The 26069-nt window shown below is 49.4% G+C and overlaps 1 protein-coding gene across 4 annotated transcripts in view; it reads left to right on the top strand.

Annotated features, from left to right (window-relative positions):
- The window catches only part of LOC108401178 (sorting nexin-29), a 585108-nt gene that overhangs the window by 114245 nt on the left and 444794 nt on the right, over window positions 1-26069 (top strand). For all 4 annotated transcript variants that reach the window (XM_073215554.1, XM_073215556.1, XM_073215555.1 and 1 more), the window contains 2 exons: window positions 6019-6094; window positions 7632-7714. In XM_073215554.1, coding sequence (XP_073071655.1) covers window positions 6019-6094; window positions 7632-7714 — 159 coding nt within the window. The remainder of the gene's footprint in view (window positions 1-6018; window positions 6095-7631; window positions 7715-26069) is intronic.

Genomic DNA, 26069 nt, shown 5'->3' on the forward strand with positions numbered 1-26069 from the left:
CTCAGGAGTGTCTGGGTTACCTGTTCAGGTAGGAGTGGGAGCACAGAGGCTGGTTGAGATTAGAGATGACAGAGGATCTGGCTTCTCTTCCTGCTGAACCTGGATGTTGTTAGGTGCTCTTGTGAGTGAGTGCTGGGCTGGATTGGCTGGTAAGTCACCCAGGAAGCCCAATCCTATTTTTTTTTCTCTCCAGTGATTTGTTGGGCTTGGTCATTCATGTACAAGATGACCACAAATGGTGACCATTGTTTTTCCTTCTTAGGAGAAGGGAGGTCACAGAACCTGTAGCTGTGAAGGTCTTGGCACTCTCTGCAGCATAGGGCTTGGGGATCAGGGCTTAGCTTCCTTGAAACCTGCCTTTGGATTGGGTAAGCATTTCTGTCCCATTCCATGGGATTGAGTGTGCTTTGTGTGGTTCCGTACTGTTTTCTTTAGCTAGAGAAGGTCACAGGGGCAGCGAGGTTTGGGGTGGGGAGTGGTGGTGGGGATGTGGATGAGCCCGGCTCGCCCACAGGGGTGCGTGCGAGCATAGCCTGTATGGTGCCGGTCACTGTGGAGTGGGCCATCGCACTGCACAGCACACTGTCACACAGCACCACCGGCTGAGTGAGGCCTTGGTGCTGACACCTCTGTATGTGGGCACCCTGCTCATCTTCCCAGGGCCAGTTTGCCAGTTTTAGGAAGCCGTCAGTGATGGGGGCCCACCAACTGCTCAGGAAGATGTTGACATTCTGAACCGGATGATGGACTATTGTTCTTGCTGCTGTGGGAGGAACAGAAACCCACTCAACCCAGCTCAAGTGCAGGGGCAGGGTGGGGACAAGGAGAGGCAGCAGTCTGCAGTGGGGGTCAGGTCAGCACCCTCTCTGGCAGTTGCAGGAGCTAGGCTGGGAGACCTCTGAGAGCAGTGAGTATTCCTGGTGGAAACTGAGGCTGATGGGAGAGGTGGCTGAGTGGCATTATCTAACAGGCTTGCCTCTTTTGGAAGGTACAGTCAGTGGTGAGAGTGACAGCCAACACTCATCAAACCCTTGAAGTAGGTCTAGGGCTGTAAGGTGGCCCACATGCACACACCCACCCTGACCACAGCCCATGGGGCAGTGGTGGTTATCACTGTGTCCCCTTCCTCCCACATTTGTGGTCACTGTTCCCCAGGTTAATGTGGGAAGAGATGAGGCACAGCACAACATGACAGGGTATCTTGTGGGCCTTGGGAACTTGGAGTGGAGGGGCTCCTCACCTGGCCAGGTCATTCTGCACCCCCACACTCCCTCACGAGGCTGCCTGTACTCGGCTGAGGTGCAGACCATCACCGCAGCCATGGCCTTCCATGGCAGCCAGCAGGTGCTGGGTTTCAGCTGACTCTCCCAGAGGCACCATCTGGTGGGCCCTGCTCGGGTCTACAGGCCCCTCCTTCTACTCAGGTGGCGTCCTTGGTGCAGATGGCCGAGGACGGGGATGGTTATCTCCCCCCTTCAGTGGCAGTGTGCAAGCCGTGGGATGTCTGAGAAGGGGGTGGGGCTGCAGACAGCACGTGGTCCTGAGGTGTGTTTAGGGCCCCTGACGTTCCCAGAGTTTATTCACAGCTTCCAGCTGATCACTTTGTGTCACCACCCCCCCATCCGAGGGGGCTTTTTTCTTCAGCTGTTCTGTTTCAAGTGGCTCCTTCATTTCTTAACTGGGTTCTTCCAAACTAGTAGACCCTGGGGGCTGCTGGCTGGCTGCTCCTGGGATGTGGCTATTTGTGGTTCACATTGGGGTTAGCCTTACAGAACCCAGCACTGTCTCTCCCTCGCTGGGCTCCACTGTCACCAGGGAAAGTGGCTTCTGACGGGCCTCCAGGATCATTGCAGGAAGGCGCCCCTGGCAGATTCCCAGGGTCCCATCTGTCTGTCAGCCTCACAGACCCAGAAGCCTTATCTTGTCACTGCTGATGGGACTCTCAGTCCCAGCTTATCTTGGTTGTGTGCACCAGAGTTGGTGTGTGTGAGCTGGTCTGCCAGCTTTTTAATTTGCTACAGTAACAAAGCTGCCAGGTGTTTTGGAAGCCTGTGTCAGCCTGAGGGGCCAACCCGCCTAGGTAGGAACATCAGACAGGAAAGTAAAGTGTTCTAGGGTCACATGAAGACACTGGAATCCGATTGAGGGGAATCTGTTACCTGATTGGAGTGCTGTGTTGGGTTGATTCCCTTCTGGCCTGGTGCTCCGTCTCCAGGGGAGGCACGTGTGCCAGGTGGCACTGGGCTGGCCTGCCTGCCCTGAGCCCTGACAGCACTCCCCTCCCAGACGCCTTTTCTTTCACTCCGTTTCTGACCAGGGTCCCTTTGGTTGATGCCCTCCTCCTAGAGCAGCACTAGCCTGTTCTCCCCTATCCTGGCCTGGGAGCCATCGTGTGTCTCTACTGATGACTGCACACATAGGGCTCATCCCTTAGGAGGTGCTCCCGTCATCTTGGAAGACGTTGGTGCCTCTACTACCACCGTCTGTGTGGGTTTTTGGAGAAAGGCCGAGAGAGGAGGATAAAGAGGGAGGGGAGCACCTGGTGGGGAAGGATAGATGGCTTGGGTAGCTAGGTCTTGGCAGAGAGAAAGCAGCAGAGAAGGGGTGTCTGAATCTTAGAGGAGGGGGCTCTGCAGTTTAGTGGTCTGTACTTCAGAGCTACATTTTTAGGGCTCGGGGGCCTCACAGAAGGGAGACCCCATTACAGCATCACACAAGACCTGACAGGCGGGTTGGAGGAAGGGATACATCAGTTCCTCTGGGTCTGCATTTACTCACAATGAAGCCACACATGTTTACTAGCATCGTTTTGAAGGTGCAAGGGAGGGCAGTCCCCCAGAGTTTTCTTTGAGCTGAGAATAACAGGAGGAGGTGAACAAGCACCCATTTCTACCTACTGCATGTGTGACTGTTCCTGCTTGCCTCTCAGTGGAGGGGCCCGTGCTTAGTGTTGGGTTAGTAAATGCACAGTCAGTTTCTGAAGGCTAGCTTTGGTTCATCTGTGACCTTGACCCCCTTCTCTTCCCAGCGGGTCTATCATTCGGGGGCTTCTCCTCATCCTGCGGTGGGTCTCTGCAGATTCCCAGGGTCCCATCTGTCTGTCAGCTGGCTGAGGCCGAGAAGGTACTGCTATAGTGCTGCTCTCTTCTGAAGTGACTGATCCCTCCCCCAGGGTAGTTTTACTGTTTGGATTCTTAGATTCTGTGGTGGTTGCAGGGCGTTCATTGTGTTCCTGCCCCACTGATGTGGCTCACGGGCCGCTAGGGCGCACAGTTTTCTTTACTCCATCTGTGCGATCCTGTTATGCACTAGCACCATGCCAGCTCTGGGGACCCAAAGGTGAATCCCTCCTGGAGTTTTGCATGTAAGGAGGGGAAGAACCATCCATAGCTCTATGCTTCAACCCTGCAGCTCTCCTGTCCCTTCTTCTTTTAGCAAGCAGAGTGATTTTTTAAGAACATGAATCAGAGTGCATCATTACCCTGCATAAACTATTCCACCACACTTGGGATAAAACCCGGAACCCTCACTGTGCCCACCCCTGCCCCAGACCACCCCACAGCCTCACCTCTTCCCATTTCTCTTTTGCTTGGTGTCCCCAGCCACACTAGCCTGCATGCAGCTCCTGGAACCGAGTCTGCAGCCCCCTCTCCTGCATCTACACCCTCTGCCCATCCTTCAGGTCATGGCCCAAGGGTCACTGTCTTACAGAAGGCTTTTCTGGCTCCTCAAAGGCAGGCCAGGCCTTGTTGTCAGTCATAAACCTTGTGTATTTCCATGTTTCCATTGCTCTGACCTTAGTTTGTAATTGTATATTTGTATAATTACTTGCTAATGCCTTTCCCCACTAATAGTCTTGGAGGTCCACGAAGACAGGACCATGTCTGTTTTGATTCCAGTGTGACCCTCATCCTAGCCCGTGTCAGGCCCACAGTGGTGGCTCAGGAAGCCTTTGCTGGGTGGGTGAGTGGGTGAGGAAATTGATGCAGTAGGTGGGGATGGGGGCATGCAGGGAGTGGACATCTGGCAGTTGGAAAAGTGATGTTCAGTTGGAGATACAATGTGGACAAACGAATGGAGGTGGGAATTCCCCGGGCATGTAGATAGAAAAACACATATCTCAGATCAGCTGAATGAGACTATGATAAGGGCTCAGCTCTGCCATGGGGCAGAGCAGGGTTCAGATCCTCACATATTGGTGCTGTGGTCTTAGACAAGTCACTTAAACCCACGAGGCCCTACTGCACATCTGTAAGGTTAAGATAACAGTAGCACCCACCTCAGAGGGGGCCCTGAGGATGAGTGAGGCGGTCTGTCTCTGCGACTGCTCTGTGGCCCCAGTGCCTCAGGCCTGCTTCAGCTGTCCTGGGCCGTGGTTGTGCATTATCAAGGGTGTCCCACTTATGCTGAGTGGGTGTAGTGTCCGTGGTGCTGGAGGGTGGTGGCCTTTATGCAGCCATGGGTTTCCATTGTGTGTGTTGCGTCCCCATCTTTGCTTCAGAAAGCAGAATCAGGCAGCCTTGTGTTAGATTAGAGAGGGTGAGATGGAACTGGGGGGACCTCTGCAGCAGACCCCGAGAAGGTACTGAGCCTTCAACTAGGGTGGCCGTGGAAATGGCTTGTGAGCCAGGGTGGGAGATAAGTGGGTGGAACTGGGAGGTCGTGGATACCACATGGCTCTGTGATGCCCAGCGGGGTGGTGCGGGCACTCTTCTGAGGTTGCAGCTCGGGAGTGGTGACAGAACGGTTTTGTAGGTCATGGTCAGTTGGGAGGCCCCAGAGGGTACTCCAGGGGAGCTTTCTGCCAGACAGAGATATGGGAGTAGGATTAAGGCTGAGGCCCTAGGCTGCGGTGAGGGCTTGAGAGGCATTAGCCGCACAGAGGTGAGCACTGGAGCCAAGCCCTGGGTTTGCCAAGGGGGCAGAGGCCATGGGGCTGTGACTCAGGGGTGCCTTCATAATGGAATCAGAGAAAAAGATGGTGGGGCAGAAGCGAAGAGTATGTTACAAAGGCCAGGAGAGGAGCACCAGGAGAGGGGCTTGCTTGGCCTGTCGTCTGCCACCCTGGGGAGAGTCCTTTGCAACTATTTAAAAGAGGCAGGAGTGAGTCGATGGAATAGCTTAATGGAGGCAGCCGGGTAGAAGAAAAGGTGAGAAACATTTCCTCGTAGCGTTCCCTTAGTTCACCCTTGTAAGAGCTGGGGAGTCTTGAGCAGGACGAAACCAGGCATTAAACAGGAGTGAGGAAGGGGGCCGTGAGGGCTGGCCGAGGAGCACGCGGCGAGTCTTCCGGTTCTGCGTTCCCTGTCTGCGATGCAGGCCTTGTTCTGTAGTGGGCATTGGCAAGCCAGAAGCTTCTCCAGTGAGTCTGTGTTCTGGGTGACAGTGGCTTTCATGTCCCCGTCCAGCCTAAGAGGCATGAATTTGCACTTTTTCATGTGAAGAGATGTGAACAGCAGCTAATATATTTATGGAAGTCTTCAGTGCCTTTTCCCTGTTGTTTCTAGAGATTATTTATGGCCTCACTTACAAATCTTTTCTCACTTATGAATCCTTTCTCACTTAATGGCACGTAATGCAGGGTAAGTGGCTTTTAGAAAGCAGCAGTCCCTCAGTTTGGACGTGAGCCGACTGTCAGTAGCTAGACCATGCTTGCCCCCTTGTGTCCATATCAAGCCACTACAGCAGTAGTTTGTCCAACAGCTGATTTATTATTTCCTGACTCTGAGGTTTGTGCTAAATATGAACTTCATGCATAAATTCAGGTGGATCAAGATAAAAACAAATGTTAAGTGGGATTATGGGCCCTCCTCTCAGTGACTGATGCCAAATCTGAGATTATGGCTGAAAAAATGCAACAGGTAGCAGATTAAAACCCAGTGTGCTGATGTGGAAACATTTGTAAATCAGCTGCTTTAGCAGATAAGCCAATGTGTTTACTGTGTCCTTGTCTCATGGAGAAAAATGAGATGAAAACAGAAACTTGACTTTTTCTCTGCAATTACTCTCTGTGCACAGATACCCGCCTTGGAAGCCTGGAGAACGGGACAGAGCTGGAGGACCACGTTCTCCCAGAGACAGGCTCTCGGTACACGTTAGTATTCAGAAACCAAGTTGCCTTTGAAATTGAATTGTCCTATTCACAGTTCTGCATTTTATTCTCTCTTAAGGATAGGGGAGCACCTGCTGAGATTAAAAGTCAAGGCTTTCCTTCATGTTCATGTTTGGGGTAGTCTTACATCATATAATGTACAAAGTTGCCAAGGGTCTCAGAGCTTGAGAAGCAGTGTTGGTCACACTTGACTTGCCTACCACCTTTACTTCTTACACTTTTGGGCCATATCTGGGTATCTCCTCTATAATTATTTGCTTGATTTTAATATGTGATAATATTGAACAATTTTAATATTGTACACTGTGTAAGCCACTTAGATACCATGTATTTGTGAAGTGCTTGGTCTGGCATACAGCAGCAAGCACTCTGGGTTGTTTCTTTTTTCAAAATAAAAGTATCTCAAAGGGAAACCGAGTTGCCCCAAGTCATTGTGTATTAGGTGGCAGGGCTGAGATGGACACTTAGGTCTCCCTGATGCCAACATGATCCCTGTTGCTCTTATAGATTTCTCTTCCTTTCTCTTTATGGTTTTAATTTGGTATCCCAGGGATACATCACATTTGCATTTTTAATGAGCCCCAGGGTGGGAGTCCTTTTTGCTGTTTACTTTAGAACATTTGGAAAATGCAAGAGTAAATGAAAAAATATTCTCAACCCCCAGCTCCATTGATGGTCTGGTCCTTTTCTTCCTAGTTGTGTGTGTGTGTATGAACCATATTATGGCCCTGCTATTTTCATGAAAGATGTTAAGTATTATTTTTCCATGTTGGAATTTCTTTGTAAATATACAGTCAATCTTCATTGTTTGCGGCAGTCACCGTGAAGACTGAATCGTCGCTCTTAGGAGAAATACAGGGTTAGTCCCTGTAAACATCTGGTCACATTTTGGTCAACTGATTAACGCATAACTTTGTTTTATGTCCATTCCTGTTTAAAGACATCTTATTTAACATGTATTGTTGATTCACTGACATTGAACTCATGGCCAACAGCACTGTAACTTAGGCTTTGAGTAAAGGTTACCTAACATACACATTTTCCACATAATGAATATCACAGTCTTCTTGTGCTTAGGAACACCGGACAGCACCTGACTCTATGCTGGGGGGCCATTTCCAACAGCAGAATCACTAACAGAAAGCACAAGGATGGCACTAAGTAGCCCACCCAAAGGACATGTTCCCTGTGTGATTGTTAAAGAAGGCAGAACTCATCTTGTTTGATGTCAGGTGGGAGCATGAACTTCAGTGACTCAGGTTTTTTGCCACACAGCATATGTTCATGAATGACCAGGGAAGTGCTGTGAGTCTTGATCTTGGCTTACAAATAAACTTTATTGAGTAGGTGAATTTGCAAATATGGGCTCTGCAAATAATGAGGACTGACTAACTTCAAAGGGCAGCCCCTGTTCCATGTAGTAGTGTACCTGAGTAAACTTAGCACCTGTAACTTTTTGAATGGTGAGTTGGGGTTTTAAGTTGCTGAGTGTAACTTCCTTCTGCCTGCCTTTTCCCAGCGTGGAAGCCAGTCCTCCAGACCAAGGAAGCCCTCTGAGCAGCCTGTTGCCTTCTTCCTCGGTGCCAGAGTCAATGACAATTAGTAAGTACTTTTTGAGCCGTCTCTGCCAACACCGGGGTGACTCTTGGGCCTGCACGTCATGCCGGTGCCTTTGTGCTTGCTCCCACACGACTGTGAACTTTACAGAGAGAAGTCGTGTGTGTGTGTATCTGGTCATGACCTTGAAGTGTGGTGCTTTGTTGTAAGCTTCGTGAGCTGTGGTTAACATGTGGTGCTTGGGCCCGTGCCTGCACTAAACGACACAGTGCAGAGGTGGAGCAGCCTTGAGATAGACCAGGAGCTTGTGTGGTTCAAGGTTTTGGGGTTTGCCTCCTGTAAGGCTGTCGGCTACAGAATAACTGTTCTATGTGGGTTTCCTTAGTAGCTCTGGAGGAACCATTTTTCTAAGTCACGGTTTGTTTCCCAAAGATGAATGAAGGTTGCTAAGGATCAGGTTCAAGCTGTTTGCAACCTCACCACTCAGGAAAAGTATTAGAGATATGGCAATTAAGATCAGGTTTGAGTGACTTTATATAAGCAAGAATAAACCTACCATGGCCTAATGAGATAGAAACTCATCTCTCTGTTCAGAGGTAGGCAGGCTGGGGCTGGTATGTGGCTCTGTGATCATCAGAGACCAGGACTCCTCCTTCCTTGCCTCATAGTCCAAAGTGTGGCTATTTCAGCTCCAGCCATCCCATTCTCATCCCAGGTATCAGGAAGGGGGAGGGGGAAAAAGGAGAGACTTCCTCCATTTCCATAGGTAGGATTCAGGGGTCTGAATTTGCATGGAGAAAGAAATTACAACTTTTTTCTTTAGCCTCTGCCTGAACTTTAGCATTATCTTCAATGATAAAAGTAACAGCAAACCCTAGAGACCATAGTGGTGTTAGCAGGGGTCCTATCACTGACGGAAGTCACAGGTACCTGTCACAGCTATGACATGAAAAGAATCTCAAAGTCATTTCTGCTCAAAGATAGAGTGGCTTTTTAATGTGATGATAAAGAATCCCATATATTACTATGTCACTTTTGTTTTTTACATTTTGATAATTCTGTTTCAGTATAATCAGTTTCCTTTGTAATCTTATATGTTTTATTTTCTGTATTTTAAAATATTTTTCCAAGAAGGGGCCCATGGGCTTCACCAGACTGTAGAATGGATCCATGGCATAGAAGAGGTGAATTTGGAGACTGCCCTCAGTCCCCAAAGCTGTAAGGACCCTTCCTAGAGGGTGCACACAGCATCCCACTATGTGGCCAATACCAGTCCTGTGGCCTCCCCTGACTGCTAAGGAGGCAGTGTACCCCCTAAAATTGGGGTTTTCATTGCTAAGGAAGGAAGAGTAGAGTTTGGGAGACAACCAGTGTCCTGTGATTCAAGGATGAATGAGGAAACGAGTGGGCACTGTAAGGCTGGCATGGTGGGAATGACTGGCCTCACTTTGTACAACAGGAGTATGTAGCTGAGTATGGTGCTTCCCACCTGTGAATTCAGCTGTGTGGATATTTATAGGTCATCCACTTTGGGGGACTCATGGGCTCAGAGAACCCGGAGGATGCTGGTTTTCAAATTTCAGTTATTTATCACTATACTATTACTATAATTTTAAAAAATGCTGCACTTAAAAACATCTAAATTCCTTTATTTAAAAAGGGAACTTTATATGATTACTGTAAATGGACAGCCACTGTTAGTGGACATAAATAGCAGGTAACTGTGAGAGAAAGACAATGAAAAGGAAACAGTGTTATTAAGTTGGTCTGGATATTGTTGCCTATTATTAAGTGGGCCTGGATATTGTTTGTTGCCTGTAAGTCGGCCTGGATATTGTTGCCCATCACAGCTTCTGACTGAGACCTGCTCCCACTGTTAGAAAAAAGAGAGGGGGGTAAGTGAAGAAGCCTTGGGAAAGTGTTGAGGGTATTCTGGTGCTGAACTCCCAGTTTTTCCTGGAAGGAAACAGGATTGGAGAAGCGATGAGGAACTAGTTTCTGAGTTCCGGTTGGATGCCTTGCCTCCCGGCTTCTGCCGTGCCTTCTCTCTGTGTGGGCTACACCTTCATGCAGAATGATGAGATTTGCTTTTAGGTGTATTTACCCTTAAGAACACTGGTGCAAATTTTGCCTTATTTACATTTATTTAATAAAGAACAAAGACTCCGAGCCTGTGGCCATGAATACCATGCTTTGCAGGCCCCCGCCTGCATCCATGGGTGCCCTTGTACGTTTTGGGTATCTTCATTTCCCCCTCCGGCAGGTAGCAGCATTGTGCTTCCATGCGGGTTTCCTGCCCCCCAGGATGAGGTCCCCATCTCAGGTAAACCTGGTTTGCTTTGTCTGCTGCCCTGTGGGGTCCGCAGGGATCATGGCCTGGCTGTGTCCCTCCACTGTTTCCTGACACTGGGGAAGTTACTGGCTCTGCTTGGGCATTTCCACTAAGGACATCCCTCTGAACAGCCTCAAGTTAGGCTGGTGGCAGGCATTGGTTTTCTTGGCTGTACTCATACACTTTCCCAGAAAATGTAAATCCAGTTTTATGACTTGGTGTCTTTGGCAAGCGGGGGTATATCCAGAGCTTACACCTGGAACCTCTGAGGAAATGGGTCGCTATGTGCACATTGTGACCCTGGCTGCTTTGCAGTAACATGGTTTGTGGGGGCGGGGGGTTGTGTGCAGGGTGGGGGTGGCTGTAAATTTCAGGGAGACTTTGGGACAGCACTGTGGTCCACCTGTTGGTGTCCTAGGTGAGAGATCAGGATTCGTAGACACTTTGGAGGGTAGTTTTGACTTGTGTCTACCCTCATCCTGCACCATCTCCTGTGTCATCACAGAAAAATGAGAAGAACAAGTCTGCCTGGGTATCCAGGGTGCATTTGTTTGCTGGGGCCACCGTAACAAAACACCGCAGACTTGGTGACTTAAGCAACAGAAACTTAGTTCTCACCATTGTGGGGGCTGAAAGTTCAAGGTCAAGGTGCTGGCAGGGCTGGTTTCTGATGAGGCCTCCCTGCTGGGCTGCAGACCATCTTTCTCCCTGCTCACACATCCTTGTTCTTAAACAGACATCAGTCTTATTGGATTAGAGCCCCACCTTTAGGACCTCCTTTAACCTCAATTACCTCCTTAAAGGCCCTGTCTTCAAATGTAGTCATATTGGGGGTCAGGGCTTCAACATGGGAACTTGGGGGGACACACACACTTCAGTTCATAACATGGGGCATCCCAGGCATGGTGTCCCAACACCTACCCAGCTTCTGATTGAGAATTGCTTCTCAGCAGGTGAAGCACACCAAGGGAGATAGATGCTCAACCCTCAGAAACCCCGAAAGAGTCCAACAAGAGACTCCCGAGTCTGTGCTCCCCAGGGATCCCTGGCGGCTTCCTGGCTCATTTCACACTTGGTATAGGTGGCTGCCCTGGCACTGTAGTCGAGCTAGAGCAGTGCATTAAATCCCTGGTGTTCGGGGTAACTGACAAGTCCTCTGTCAAGCAGCTTTCCCCTCTTGGAGAGTCTCTGACATGGCAAAGGGATTTGTCCTGGCCTTTTGGGCATATGTGCTTGTCCTTGTCTAGTGCCCAAGAGAAGGTGGTGCAGCCAAACCCATGTTACTGCCCTCTCTTTCCACAAGGCCCTTTGGTGCTGGAGAAAACACAAAAGCCTATGATGAAAAATTGATTTATTTAGTGAAGTAGTAAAGACAGTTTCCAACAGCCCAAACACCCATACTTCTGTCTGTGTAGGTAGGTTTGTAATTTGTGTTTGGGTGTGCAGAGCTGTATGTGGCCGTCACTGGATCACGTCTGTTGCTTTGGGGGGCAGTCTGCCCACCCAGCCTGGAGGGCACGCTTCTAAGCCGTTACAGCTGGTGGCCTCAAGCCTCTGTGGGCCTGTTTCCTTCTCTGAGCATGTGATGAACCCCATCTCGTATGGTGGGTGTGAAGATGAACTGTGATGTGCTTGGCAAAGTTTTCAGATCAGAGTGAAGAGTCGATAAATATTAGCTGTTATCAACATACCTACTTGTGTTCTGCTCTTTTAATACTATTTCATGGTCCTTCTTTTCTTCTCCATCTCCCCAGGCCTCCTGTGGAATGATGGCGTACTCTCCCATCGCTCGGGTTATTACAATTTACTAGATTTTTTTTTTTGTAGAGGGTGATGGGGGCATCAGAAAGGTTTTGTGTTTCTGCAGTGAGTTTCTTCATTCTTTGTGAGCAACAAATGAGAAGTGCTGGGCCTGCCAGAGTGCATTCTAAGGATATTGGCCATGATTACTGTTTACAGTTCCTTTGTGGTAACATTCCTCATTGTGGAGCTGGGGGACAAGGTTAGGGCCATCCCTAAGGGCTTGTTGGGAGCAGCCATTTCTGGGCTGAGTCAGTGTGTTGCCAGGAGTCTGACCCCTACAGTTTCTTTGCACGCCACAGCGTTAGTGAATGCATTTTCCTACGTTGAGAGCTGGAAGATGGCACTTGTGGCTGGGTGGCTGTGCCTTCCTGGGAGGTTGTGGGCCCTCTCCATGCTGTTTGACATGCCCCCATCCCAGCCCGTGAGGTGCTTGCTCATAGCCTCTGTTCTGGGCTCTTTTGCCCTCTCTCCGGTGTTCTGCTTGATTTAGAGAGGGAATGCGCACAGGTGGGATGGGACCAAGGCAGTGGCTCTTTGCTGCTCCTGGGGCTGTGTGGCTCAGGGAGGAGGCCAAAAGGGGGGCTGACAGCACCCTCATCTTTGTAGGGGTCACCCAGATTCTCTTGCCTGCCCTTTCATTTCCTTGGTCATGAGAGCTGGTGGAAAATAGTTCTCTGCTTCATGTGCCTGTCTGTTTTGCCACCTATAATCCTAGGGGCGGCTGAGTCTTCTGTCCCCCTGAGCTCACCCGGCCAGGTGGGGTGGGGGCTTCTGCCTTTTCCAGCTCTTCTCTGAGGGCTCTTACCACTAGTTCCTGACAAGCCCTGAAATGAAACTTCTGGAACTCAACTGGTGTATTTAGAAACAACAGGTCTGAGGAGGGTAGCACTGGATTTATTGCTGGGAAGGAATCCCCATCTCACCTGCACCCTTTTTCTGTAGTCAGTGTGTTTACATATCACTTCAGTTTTGGCAATAACATTGTGTAAAAATATAACCAAGGAAAAGTAATAATTTGCTTTGCAGAGCTTACTATGTGCCAAGTATTATGCCTAAGCTTTTAAACTTATGTTTTTTCTATTTAATCCCTCCGTAACTTCTAAAGTACAGGTAATACTATTATTCTCTCTTTTGGTTTAAAAAAACAGGCTTAGTGGGGTTAGGTAATTTGTCTAAGGTCTCTCAGAGAGGATATCATTCAGTAAATATTTATTGAACACCTACTATGTGCCAGTATGGTGCCTAGGTTGAGTAAGTGGTGAGGCTGGTGATGGACCTGGGTTTTCTGACTCCAAAGCCTTCACAATTCCTCATGCTTCTAGATTAGCAGGGCATGCAGCATTGTGCTAATAATGGTGGGCATCCAGGTTTGAGAGCCTTAAACTTATTACTATCTTTTTAATAAAGCAAGCAATTCCTGAGTGAGGATACTAGGTTTTCAGGATGAGCATACCAAACTTGTTTAATTATTTTCTGGGGCACTTTTTGCTCTGACAGCTATGGTCTGGGTGTGTGTGTCCCCTCCCAAAATTCATATGTTGAAATCCTAATGCCAATATGGTGGCATTAGCAGGTGGGGCTTTGGGAGGTGCTTAGCCTTGAGGCTATAAATTTGATTAGTGACCTTATAAAAGAGGCCCCAGAGAGCTCTCTTGCCCCTCCCACCATGTGAGGGCACAGTGAGACACCTGCCCTTGAGGAGAGCCCTCCCCTGAACACGCTGGCACCTTGATCTTAGACTCCCAGCCTCCAGAACCGTGAGCAAGATATTGCTGCTGTTTATAGGCTACCCAGTCTGTGGTATTTTGTTTAGCAGCCTGAACAGACTAAGACACTGAGGATCAGTGGGGCCATGAACACTGGAACTGCTGACCTCTCACCCACGCCAGTCAGTGTGGATGTGTGCTGACCCTCTGCCTCCCCATCCCCCACTTCCCCATACCTGGTGATGGGCCAGGAACTAGCCCACGTGTGTTCTTTTCTCTATCATCGCCATCTCCCCACTCAAAACACCCAATGTTTACAACTTTGGGTGTGTTTCTCATTATAGATGGTTTAAGGAATTTCACCCTAGATTATCATTTTCATATCTGCATAAAATAATAAGTGGGTAAATAGAAAAAGAATTGACCTAATATACTAGAATTGAATTAAAATAAAGTTATGTATTTTTGAAGTGAAACGAGACATAAGAAATCCATGTTGTTAACCTCTAGTGCCTTTAAACATACCTAGAAGTTCTTCTCAAACTGACTTGAAATTGGCACAAAATAGCTGTCCACCTTGCCATCATTTGCTCTTTAAGTTGGTTTACTCTGAACACCAAGTTTTATAATGAATACAGTTTCATTTAACTATTAGAATTCTTTGAAACTGAATTTGTGGCAACAATGTTTCAACAGAGTTTTGGATTAAGTAGTTCTTTGGGTCCCAGTGTAGGGGTTGGGGTGTGAGAGAAGTGATGTGGGCCTTTGCAATGGAGGCCAATCCAGGCCCAGAGCTGTGAGGCCTTTCGGAATAGCCAGTGTGTCTGCCTCCCTTCCGTGTGATCACCAGGCTTTAATGCCAAGCAAAAGTAACTAAGGTTGAAGACTGGTAGACAAGTGTGGTTCATGGGGATGGCATTAAGAGGGACTCCTGGTGGTCAGTAATAATTATGACAGTGATGAGTACTCATTAAATGGTAAGGCAACAGGCACTGTGCTCGATGCCTCTCTGGAGTCGTCCCTGCTTTACACTGACCTGCAAGGTGCAGGCACCACTGGTCCATTGCACAGATGGGAAAATCACTGAGTGCAGTGCTCAAGGCCATGCAGCCGAACTCCTGGGGCTGTGGCTCCATGTCCACCTCTGGCCTTTCTCCTCTTTTTCCTGGTGTTGATGTAGTTGGGAAGCAGGGGATTCACCTTTTACAGGCTCACCTGGCAACTTGACTATGGTCTCTCTGCCGCTGAGATGTGACTTTGTGGGAGGAGCTGGTGGGTACTGGTGGCGCAGGGCCCACATCTCCTTGCTGCTGTGAACAGGGCCTGTCTCACTCTACTTTGCCTGCCTCTTGAGGCCGTGTGATTGGGAAGGGCGGATGCCAGCCACGGGTTTGCTGTGGATGTCCTAGGCTGCCGGGCATCGGCTCAGCCTCCTCAGCAGACTTAACAATGCCACCTTTCAGTTCAGCCAGGAAGCTCAAGCTTGGAAGAGGCAAGAGCATGTCTTGTAAGCCAGGAACGTGCGGGCAGAAGGGCCATAGCAGGGCGGTGGTGGCAGGGTTTGTGGTTGCTGATCAGGGAAAGTGTTTGGTGAGTGTTTACATGTTGCCATGGGGAGATGCCATGTTGTGGGGTGTCACGTTGTGAGGCCCACAGTGTGCTTGGAGGGCATGGATTCTGCCCTGTGCTATTTGATAGTCATGGACACTGTCCCACGTGTCCTACACTAGAAAGAACTTCAGTGGTCAGCCAGTGTAGCCCCCTCATTTGTATGGGACGCTGCTGTCAGAACTCCAGGAACTGTGGTTACATGGTGCACGATCACCCATGAGAGAGCAGCAGAGAGAGGAGTGGCATTAACACTTCTCTGGGGAGTGCTTTTCTGTTCTTTTTTAAAAAAAAAAAACACTTGATTGAGGTTTGGTTGATGTACAGAAAGCTGCACATATTTAATGTGTGTGACCTGATGGGTTTGGAGCTAAGTACCCATGTGAAGCTGTCACCACAATCCATATTGAACAAACCCATCACCTCCAAAATTTCCTCCCAAAGTATTTATTGATGGGTGCTTTATAAGAACATGTAATATTCGATCTGCACTTTCAGCAAATTTTGGGGGAGTACTTTCCTTGATGAAGAAAAAAGTGCACTTTCGTTCTTTTTATTCTCTTCTTCCCCATTCTTTCACTATTTGCCAGATCCTTTCTTCTGCTCAAAACTCTTTGTGCCCTGTGCTTACCTTGTGAGACACTGTGCTGACCCTGGCCTGTACACTGGTCGCCCAGAAGCCAGAACCCTGCCTGAGGAGTTGCCAGGCCAGTGGAGAGGACCCAGCAGGGGTGTCAGCAGGCATGTGGACTTGCCCCTGGAAGTCTCAGCAAGTGCCAGGAAGGGCGAAGCATGGGTTTGCAGGGCCTGGTTTAAGGTGGTTGTCAGGAGGCCTCAGGTGACATCCCGCATTGAGGCCTGCGGGATGAGGGGACAGGGTGGTTTGGTGGCTGTGGCCGTGTGGCTGGGTGGAGGGGAGAGGAGACAGCTGGGCAGGAGGATTCTAGAGCAGGCAGTCCGTTTGGAATTTACCCTGAGTGGTGGGAAGCCCACGGAAGGGCTTAAGCAGGAATCATATGGCTTTCCCTGCATCATCTTGCAAAGACAGGGCAGGCTCTTCAGTCCCCCTGCCCTGATGGCCGTTCCTCATGTCAGAGGTTCTCAGAGGCCTCCCTGTGCTCTTGAGGGTGGGGACGTCTGAGCTGACATGGTATCCACACCCTCGGGCTGCTGACAGTGTCCAGCTGGTGCCCTGAGCATGGTGTGCTGACACTCGTGATTCAGAGACGTGCTAAGTCCCCCTGGCCCAAGCAGAGCTAGGGAGGCCTCACGGGGGCAGCCTGGAGCCACTCTCCTGGGCTCCAGCCCTGGCTCCAGTACTTCCTTGCTGGGGTTCTCTCATTCTTTTTGATTCCCCACCAGACTCCCTGGAGCTGGCTCCTCAGGGCTGTTCTGTGGGTTAAAAGGCACCATCAGGTGAAGGTACAAAACACGGTACCAAACCAGGAGTCACATCAGGTATGTAGGGGCTTCCACAGTGGTGAGCATTAGCATCGCCAGTCTTGATTCTTGGTCAGGTCAGTGCCAGGGAGGTTGAGGGCCAGGCTGAGGACAGCGACAGAATCCATGCAGAGGTCCAGTGTCCTCATGTGTTTGGGTATCAGGTGGTGGCGTCGCTCCGAGGCCACCACTTTCTCATGTCATTTCTGGGGACCCTCTTTGCGGTTCCATTCTGAGCCCATTCAGTAGCTCCAAGGGTTCAAGCTCTACACCCTAGTCCTGGTTCTTTCCAGATGACCACTGCCAGTCTTCAGGTATAACATCCATCCTTAAAGTTTGTACCTATTTCTAGGGCAATTATGGGTTTTCCTTCAAGGTGTGCCTGGAAAAGATGAGTAATATGGGTATCTCCTCCTTTATTTTGCTACTGTGAACCGGCTTTATCTATATCGTCACTTAATCCTCCCACCGTCCTTACAAAATGGGACTCTTGGCCTTTATAGTTGACAGAAATATTCCAGAGAGGCTGTGGAAGGCCCAAGGGCTTGGACGTGCTGGGCCAGGCTGTCCTCCCACTCTCCCTCCTCACCATCCTTGGAGACCCACAGTGTCTGGGATGCTCCACCATCAGCTGGAAGCACTCAGGTCTGTTGAAATGTTCACCTTTGGAGGACTTCCTTCCGACGGCCCATTGAAAGGGCCTGCCCCTCACACTCGTCATGTCACCTGCCGGGACCTCTCACATCCGTGGACTTCAGGGCTCTGAAGCCCCCACGGCCAGGATAGACTGTGTTTATCTTCTGTACCTGCCCTGGGCTGTAAGCCCCTTGAGGACAGGCACTCTTCCTGCCTGTTCACGGCTGCATCCCAGTGCCTAAACTCCCGCCTGCCACAGACTCATTTCTCAAGAAACCCTAGTTGAAGGAATGAAGGAATGAATGAGTGAACTAAATGGTTATTCTAGTTCTGACAAGTGCAAGAAATTTAAAAAGTGTTCTGTAGGACTGAACTGAAAGCGAGTGCCCAAGGGCGGGCACACAGCTGTTAAAGAGCATTGCCTCTCTGGCTTGGCATGCAGGGTAAGCCTGGTGCCAAGAGTGGCATGGCAAGTGCGTGGACCCTCACTCTCCCCACCATCAGGGAGCGGGCAGCTGGGGGTGGTAGAAGGGGCACTGGATGGAACATCAGGAAAATTGGTTCTGATTTGTGGATAAAATAAGAGTTCCTGTGGCCAGGATTCTCACCTGGCCCTTGTTGGCTAGCTCACTGCACACATGTGAGCAGTATGTTGCTCTGGACCCTGTATAAAGAGCTCTGCTCAGTGGTCTGGGTGACACGGTGGCGTGGCTGCAGGAGAGCAGAGGCTGGAGTGGTGACAGTGCCTAGAACAGAGGCCCAGAGAACGGTTGTGTGGGAAACTGTGCAGGCAGAGAGGTCCAGAGGGCAGCTGTGTGGGCAGAGGGGCCAGAGGCAGATTGGCTTGCTGCATGCAGACTAGCTCTGAGTGAATGGGATTCTAGTGACTGACCTGCCACCTACAAATATAGTTGGGTATAACCCTTTCACTCCAAGAACGTTTTACTGTCATTTTCTTTGGTCACACTGAATCCATAGTGAACTTGCCTGGGGCTGAAACCCATTTGCAAGACATGATTCCAGCTCTGATGGAGGGGGTCCTCTGACCTCTGTGTGCTTCAGTTTCCCCACCTATAAAGCGAGGAGGCTGTCCTCAAGGGTTCTTTGTGCTTCTGACCATCTGTTTGAGAAAGGAGTCTTGATACCCACATTCTTTGGCAACCATTAAAGAGCTAAATAGTCTCATGAGCATTTTGCAATATATGTAAATGTCGAACCACTATGCTGTACACATATAATGATATATATATCAACTATCCTTTAGTTAAAAATACATTAATGAAAAGAGCCAAGTTGGGGAAGTCTGGGTGTTTCTAGTGTCTTGCCTGATTGATCTCATTAGTGTTCTGTCAAAGGCAGTTGTCTTCATTTCCCCCTTGCTGACTGCCTCTTTGCAAATGTGTGGACTGTTGAGTTGACCTTGAATGACCTTTGGCTAGGTAAGCTATCAAGCCATAAGCATCCTGACTGTGATATTTGTCCCACAACTTTTTCTAGCCTTGGCCAGGTGTTGGCCTATGTAGGAAGCATGACTGGTTGGAAAGAGGCAGGATGGCATTTGTGTGAGTGCCCAGACTCCTGTGGGCTGCCAGGAAAAGATGCTGTCTTACAGAGTTTGTAAAGGTGAATCAACTTCCTTTGTGAAAAGCAAATGTCACCTTCAGGTTTAATCTGAGTGGCCAGCAGCCCTTCTACTGTCACCACCAAGTTTCTCTCATCAGTGCTGCTAGGAGATTAGAAGTATAAATCCTGTCTGTATTTTATGTATCCTTTATTTTTTGAGTGCCCTGGCGTGGGTGGCCACGCATGGATTGAGTTGAGAGGGCAGCCTTTTGGGGTGGAAAGAACACTGGGTTTGCTCTGTGACCTTGGGCAAGTGCCTTACCTTCTGAGCTCAGCTTTCCAGTCCATGAAATGAGGTGAAATATTACCTGCTTGCAGGATTCTCATGATGTATCTGAAGGGCTTAGCACAGAGCCTAGGTGAATTGTGCCTGGGTGCTTTACTAGAGGCTCATAGACTCACAGCTTCAGAAGCCTCTTGTGATTCTGTGCAAAATTGTATTTGTGTTCATATGTGGATTTCCTGGGGAGAAGGTCCTTTGCTTTAATCACTCCCTTTCAAAGGGTTCCAAACTTCGGAAAAAGTAAACACTTGGGTGCTTAGTTTGTGATAATTGCATCAAGTATCTGCAGCAACCCTGGTGGTTGTGGTGTTGCTGTGCTTGCTGCTGCTCTTCTGCTCTGCCAGGGAGACCAGCTGTAATCTTATGCACATCCCTCCATAGAGCAGCTGTGGGAACTTGGGCAAGTTATTTAACCTACCCATGCCTCAGTGTTCTCATCTGTAAAATGGGGCAAACACTAGTACCCATCTGATAGGATTGTAATATGTGAAAGATACTCAAGATACTTCATGTAAATTATAACTTGATAAGGAAAATTGGATAAACATATTCAAAAGAGTGCTCAGCTTATTAAATGCTCAATAACTAGTAGGTGTTACGATTATTAACATCTTCAGAGGGGACATTGCTGGCTAATCATCCCAAAAGCAGTAGTTGGCCTTTTTGTTGAACTGCAGTAGGTATATCTGACTTCCTGTTTTACTGGAACCATGCCTACTGCAGAGGCCCCTAAACTTCCCTCTATGTGGCATTTCCTCCTTAATCTTCCCTCTAGAGGGGATTTGTGTACAGACTCTGCCTGTGAGGCTGGTGGCTTTAGGAATGGAAGTGATGATCAGATAGGACAGTGCATCTCCACTTGGGGTAATTCCAACCCCCAGGGGACATTTGGCACTGTCTGGAGATAGTTTTGGTTGTCCCAACTGGGCTGGGGGCTACTATTATCAGAGGGGGAGGCCAGGGGTGCTGCTAAACCTCCTCAGTGCACAGAACAGCCCCCCAATAGAGGATGATCTAGCCCAAGACGTCCCCAGTGCCAAAGGCAGGACACCCAGAGATAAGAGAAGGAGGCAGTGGGCTATATTCCAGGAACCATGTTTTGTTTATTTGCTTATTTTTATTTTTACCACTTGTGTCCTGCATGGCTCAGGGAATGAAACTTAGGAGAAAAATGAACTCCAACAAAATGCTGGATCCCGGAAAGCATTTGTTCTGGGTGTGTCTTTGGGAGCTGTTTAGTTCCATCACCCTCGCACTGATGATGACTCGGGGCACTGTCGGTGCAGAAGGATAAATGCCTATAGAATGTGCCAGAATGAATGGCCCCAATCTTGGTAACTGCAGAGATGCGCACTTTCAGCACCTGCAGCTCATTGGTGCTCTTTTACCGGACTTGATGAACATTCCTGCAGTTGATATTTATCGGTATTCATTCCAACCTTACAGTCCTTCCTTCACTTCCTCTTTAAGAAATGAGTTTTTGCTTTTGAATTAACTTTTTCGTTTGGATTTGTGATCATTTGGGAGCTGGAGCAGCCTTTCTTCCTGCTGATGGCGGAGGAGCAGCACTGGAGCCACCAGGGGGTGCTCGGGCTCCTTCCCTGCTGGCCTTGCCACTGCGTGCCTTCTGCAGCTGTGGGCAGTTGTCTCAATTTTTGATGCCCAGCACTGGTGCCCTGTTTTAACAGTGAGGTGGGGTGGGAGCCACCAATGGTGTTTTCCAGTTGAAAAACATGAAGCATGTACAGAACATTCTGTTTGCCATTGGAGTAACTGCAGTTGTTTGTTGCTAATAGCTTTCTGAAGGGGATGTGTAGGTGTCTGGTCCTGTTTTGAAAAGGAATATTCAGCTGATTAGAAAACATTTCTCCTTTGTCATGGCTTTTCATGAGATATAACTTATTATCTGTGGATATTGATTTCAGCACTGGAATCCTAATCATGGCCTTCATTCCTTTTTGTGGGGGTGGGGAGCAATAGGTGGTAGAGAGAGGTAAGGCCAGATGACCCATTTGTTTTCTTTGGTTTCTCCTCATTTCTGATCTTGAGCCAGGCAGGGAGGGCAAGGAAAACATCCTGGGTTGTCAAAAGGCCATGTTGAGTGGGTCCTTTATTTTCCTCCCAGCTATTATTGGAAGGGATTCTCAAAACTAGTGAGAAGGTCTGGCTCATTGCCTGGCAACGCAATTCCAAACATTCTGCAGCTTGGGGAGGGCTGGAGTGATGATTCCGAGGAGGTGGCAAGGCCCAGCAGCCCCACGGTGCTTGGCTGAGGCTCCACCGGTACAGTGTTAGGAGGGGACAGTGGGGTGGCAGCCAACCCCTTTGGTTGTGCCCTGAGCCCCCAGCCCCTTAACCTCAAGGAATGGCTCTAGGTGATGCGGCCAACACAAGACTCAAGCTGGGCAGGTTTCTTTTAAGGGGAAACTTCCCACTGAATTTTATCTACTAGACCTTCAGTGACTGTCTTGGTCACTGGAACATTCCGGATGGAATTTAGATTTACTTCCCTTCTTTATCTGTTTGTTTATTCAATCTACACACATTTACTGAGCATCTGTTACTTGCTGGACGCTGTTCTAGGTGCTGTGGAGTTGAAGGTGAAGGAGATCCAGCTCTGCTGTTCAGAAAGAAGCTCTGTGCCTCAGTTTCCCCTTCATTAAAATGCAGAGTATAAGAGTCCCAGCATCATAGGTTGTTCGACGACTAAATGAGTCAATATGTATAAAGTGCTTATGCCAGTGCACTCAGAACATGGACCCTGCAGACAAGGAGCTCAAAATCCGGTGGAAATAACAATGGTGATGAAACACAGAAACAAATCAGTGGTTGGGTGGGGAAAAAGGAAGGTCAGTTGGGTCACGTGGGAGTGATGTATTCTTTGTCACCTGTGGGCACTGAGTGATAGGTGCAGTGACCTTCCCCCACCCTCACCTTGAATGAGTCTCCTGGAAGTGGGAAACTTAATCAGCATTTCAGTTTCCCCTCCTTACCCAGAACCAGAGAGGCCTTGAACCCAGTGTGAGGTATTGAGTGTAACCAACAGAGTCATGTGTGTCTCCGCTGCAGCTCGTGGGAGTCAGGGGTGAGTGGGGAAGGATGGGGCTGCCTCTAGGGTGAAGGAGGAGGGAAGGGCTAGGGGGTGGGGGTAGGACACATTGACAGGATGGTGAGGGTCCTTCTGGGAGGGGGCAGCTACGCCCTGTACAGTGGCTCACTCCTCACAGCAGTTCCATGACAGAGGCCCAACTGCTGTCCCACTGCCCAGAGCGGTGAAGTGACCTGCCCAGCATTGGGCAGCTGTGGCCAGGAGAGCTGGGACTTCCAGTGGGGTGCTTAGTTAGGAAGGCTGTGTTTTAGCTGCTATGGGGAGAGACTGGCTTACCTGATCCCCAGGGTATTTCCATGAGTCCCTTTCAGGGCGGCTTCCTGCTGTAGGCTGGTGTCACTGCCCTGCCAAAGCTTTCCTCTGACTGTAGCTGTTGGGCTGCTGGGAGCTCCCCAGGTTCCATATGATGTCTGAGCTTTTGGTTCTTCTGAGTGAAACATGATTCCCTCCTCTCCCCCACCCTTTTTTAGGATTTCATCCTTCTGGCTGAGGTGCAGATGCCTGATTTGTTTACAGATGTTCATGTGTGGGCCCCCACTGACCACCCTCTCTAAGCTAGATTGCCTTTTGGTCTTGAGCTTTCTAGTCAGCTCTGGCTCTCTCTGCGGGGCCTGGCAGCAGCTTATGTAACAGTTTGATGCAATTCAGAGCTGATCCAAAACAGGCTTCTTGCTCAGGGGATGAGGCACCAGTCAGACTTGCTTGAAATATCAGCTTTGTTTGAAATGTGCTGCCAGAGAGCTGGTGCAGCTCGGTTTGTAGAGTTGCATCAAGGGGGCAGTTACTAGGTTTGAATCCAGGTGGAGGTAGCCTGGCCGGGCTGGACACCCAGTCTGTGGACCCAGGTGGGTCACCCTGTGCCAACTCATTAAAGGGAAGGGAACAGTGAGGCTTGGAGATGCTCCAGGCTCCCCCGGCGGGCTCACATCCTGGCCCTGCTGTCTGCTTTGCTCATGAGTTCCCCTTTCTGGACCCCCATTTCCTTATTTCTAAAAAGAGGCAATAACACCCACTGGTGAGAGGCCTGATCAGTAAGTGGAGGGGTGGGTGCTTATGTTTCCCTTCTGTTCCCCCTTGGCAACCTTCTCTGGATCCTAAATATTAACTTTCAAAATCACTGTTGAAGTTTTTGTTTTGTGTATTAATACCTTTATATGGGAAAAACTCAAGAGATACTGTTGAGACACAGTAAAGAGTTTCCCTTTCACTCTCATCTCAGCCACTAGCTTCTCCCCAACAGGACTCTACCCTTTGGCGTCCACCCTCTGGAATAGCACAGCTTCCAGACTGAATAGGGGGCTGGACAAGCAGAGCACCTGCACTTGGACCCGGCCATGCCCACACCCTCTGACAGGTCGTCAGGTTGCATTTCAGCCATGCTGAGTTACTCCTGGTCTCTGTACACACCAGTTTCACCATGCTGTCCCTGGTAGCCCTGCTGCCTGGAATGCCCTTCCCTCTTCCCCACTTGCCTGGGTAGCACTTAATCACCCTAGATGTCACCTCTTCCAGACAGAGACGCAGATGAAAATGGTAGTGTTGTTACCCATAACACTGACCGGAAAACAGCTTTAAACCTGTGGGCAAGCAGGCTGACAACAATGTCATCTCTGAGTTCGGTAGTCAGGGGGACACCACAGGGTCTCAGGGGACCCCCACCATGAGCATAGTCATGGGTAGGTAGGTGGGCCGTGAGGCTCCTTCACCTTCTATATCCACTTATGCCCATGGGTTTCAAACAGGCGGTCCACAGAGGGGTTGCACAGTGTTGAAAACATTTTTTGAATCAGTTGCTAACATTTAATCATTGGGAGATTTTCATGTTAAAAATAATACAAGAAACCAAACCATTTGACCTCAGTGAAAAAATCAGAACACCTAGTACCCACTAGGCTTCCATCAATTATGTGGCCACCAATAGTGGCAATAGTGGCTGCCCACTTGAGAAGGCCATTACCAGGTCCTCCTGGTCCCACCTGGACTCACAGATGCTCCCTGCACGGCCCCTGGGCAGTTGAAAGTACAGTTCCTAAAATAAGTAGTTTGCTCTGTGGTGGGGGACCTTACCTAATTTTCCAAGGTCAGCTACTCACCTGTCAAGCCTTTGGGCAAACATTTTTCCTCTAAGGAAGCATTTCTTGGTACCTCCTGCCCTGACTTTTGGTGGCATCTACTCTCTTTGCTGATCTCCATCACAGTGCCCCCTGCTCCTGCTGCTTGCCTGTTATGCCCCATGGTGTCTGCCCTCTTTGCGGGCAGGGGTCTGGGATCAGGGGTGGTGTCTCCTCTCTGTCCTCTTCTATCCTCATGTCCTCTCAGCATCTGGCCTAGGGCCCAGCACCTTGGAGTGATTAGTCATTGTTGCTAGAGTGAATGGAGAAGCATCAAGGTGAGGAGCTGGTGTTGACGTGTAGATTGCCCTCTGTGGGCCGGGCATCTGCTTGGCTCTGAACCTCAGCCATGCCCATCTTCCCCGTGACTCTGCAGGAAGTTCTTCTTTTGTCCATCTTAAGAATGAAGAATTGGTGGCCCAGATTGATTAAAGAGTTTTTTTACAGTGGTAAAATTAGGTACTGATGAAGCTATGAAATGCATTCTGTCTCAGACAGTTTTTAAGGCCAAGGATTGATTGACAGCCCTGGAATGAGATATAGCAATGTATTAGGAATTGCTAGAAAAATACAGGAAAAAAGGGAAAGGTCAGTGTTGAACCACGGAGATTTTCTTGTTGACGTATCAATCTTTATTCGTCGTTCCAAAGAGGATAATTACACCACTCCGGCTGAGATGGTGGACGCGTTTGGCATTGGAAGGCCAGGGTTTTCTAGGACAATCCTTAGGGCACGAGATGTGCTCTTGGTGACAGGGAAATTTGACTCTCGCCTGATGCTCAGAGAAGCACTGATGGGAATGAGGAAGGGGTCAGGGTGAGGCTGTGGGAGAATGTCACCTGGCTCTTGGGGCTGGGACCCAGAAGTCCCTTTGGAGGGCCAGTCCTGATGCTCTTTAAAGGGAAGTGCCAGGCCCAGTCACGGGAGACTTGGTCAGTGACTTCCATGAGAAAGGATGACTGGGCTGGACTTGACCATGCAGGCCAAGGCGGTAGGTGCCCTGGAAGCGTCCAGACCCTAATTGTGGCTCTGCCCCTTAACTCTTTGGGTCTTGGAAGTATTGTGTTGTCCCTTCTTTTAGGAAAGGGATAAGAGGTGTCCAGGCTTGTCTGCTGTGTCACAGTACTCATGTGAGCACTGAGTTTATAGCCTGTAATTCACTGAATTCCCCTGGAAAGCCTGCGAGTTGGGCAGTCATATTGCTGTGCCCAGCACAGCTGGGGACCAGGGAATTTCACATCGTCAGAGGTACACAGCCAGTGATCCCTGGTATGAGGATTTACCCAGGCTCAACCCAAAGCCTTGGCTCCGTCCACTGCACCAGGTTGCCTCTCCCCTACAGCGGCCCCACCACTGCACGGGTCCTCGTGGCCTAGGTGCAGCTGCCTGGACATGCGCTCATTGCTGCTACCACCTGGAGCCCAGGGAAGGCATGGAGCCCAGGGAGGGCATGGGGAGCCCAGGGACGGAATGACCAGTCGGAGGCTGCCAGTTCTCCAGCAGAAAAGCCCAGTACCACCTACTCTAGATAGTTCCTGTGAATAAGGTATGAACATTCTTGCAGGGCCAAAAGTTAATCTGTTTAGCTTCCAATTTCCTCCTCTTAAAAATGTAGTGGGATTCCTGTGCTGAGGAGGGAGGCGTGATTTTGTGGACTGGTCAGGTTTTAGGTCATGGTAATGATAAGTAGGAATTTGTCCCCTCTTTTCCATGTGTATCCATCCCTGAGACAATTGGAAAAAGCTCAGT

Source organism: Manis javanica, chromosome 10, assembly GCF_040802235.1.
Source record: "Manis javanica isolate MJ-LG chromosome 10, MJ_LKY, whole genome shotgun sequence".
Taxonomy (NCBI): Eukaryota; Metazoa; Chordata; class Mammalia; order Pholidota; family Manidae; genus Manis; species Manis javanica.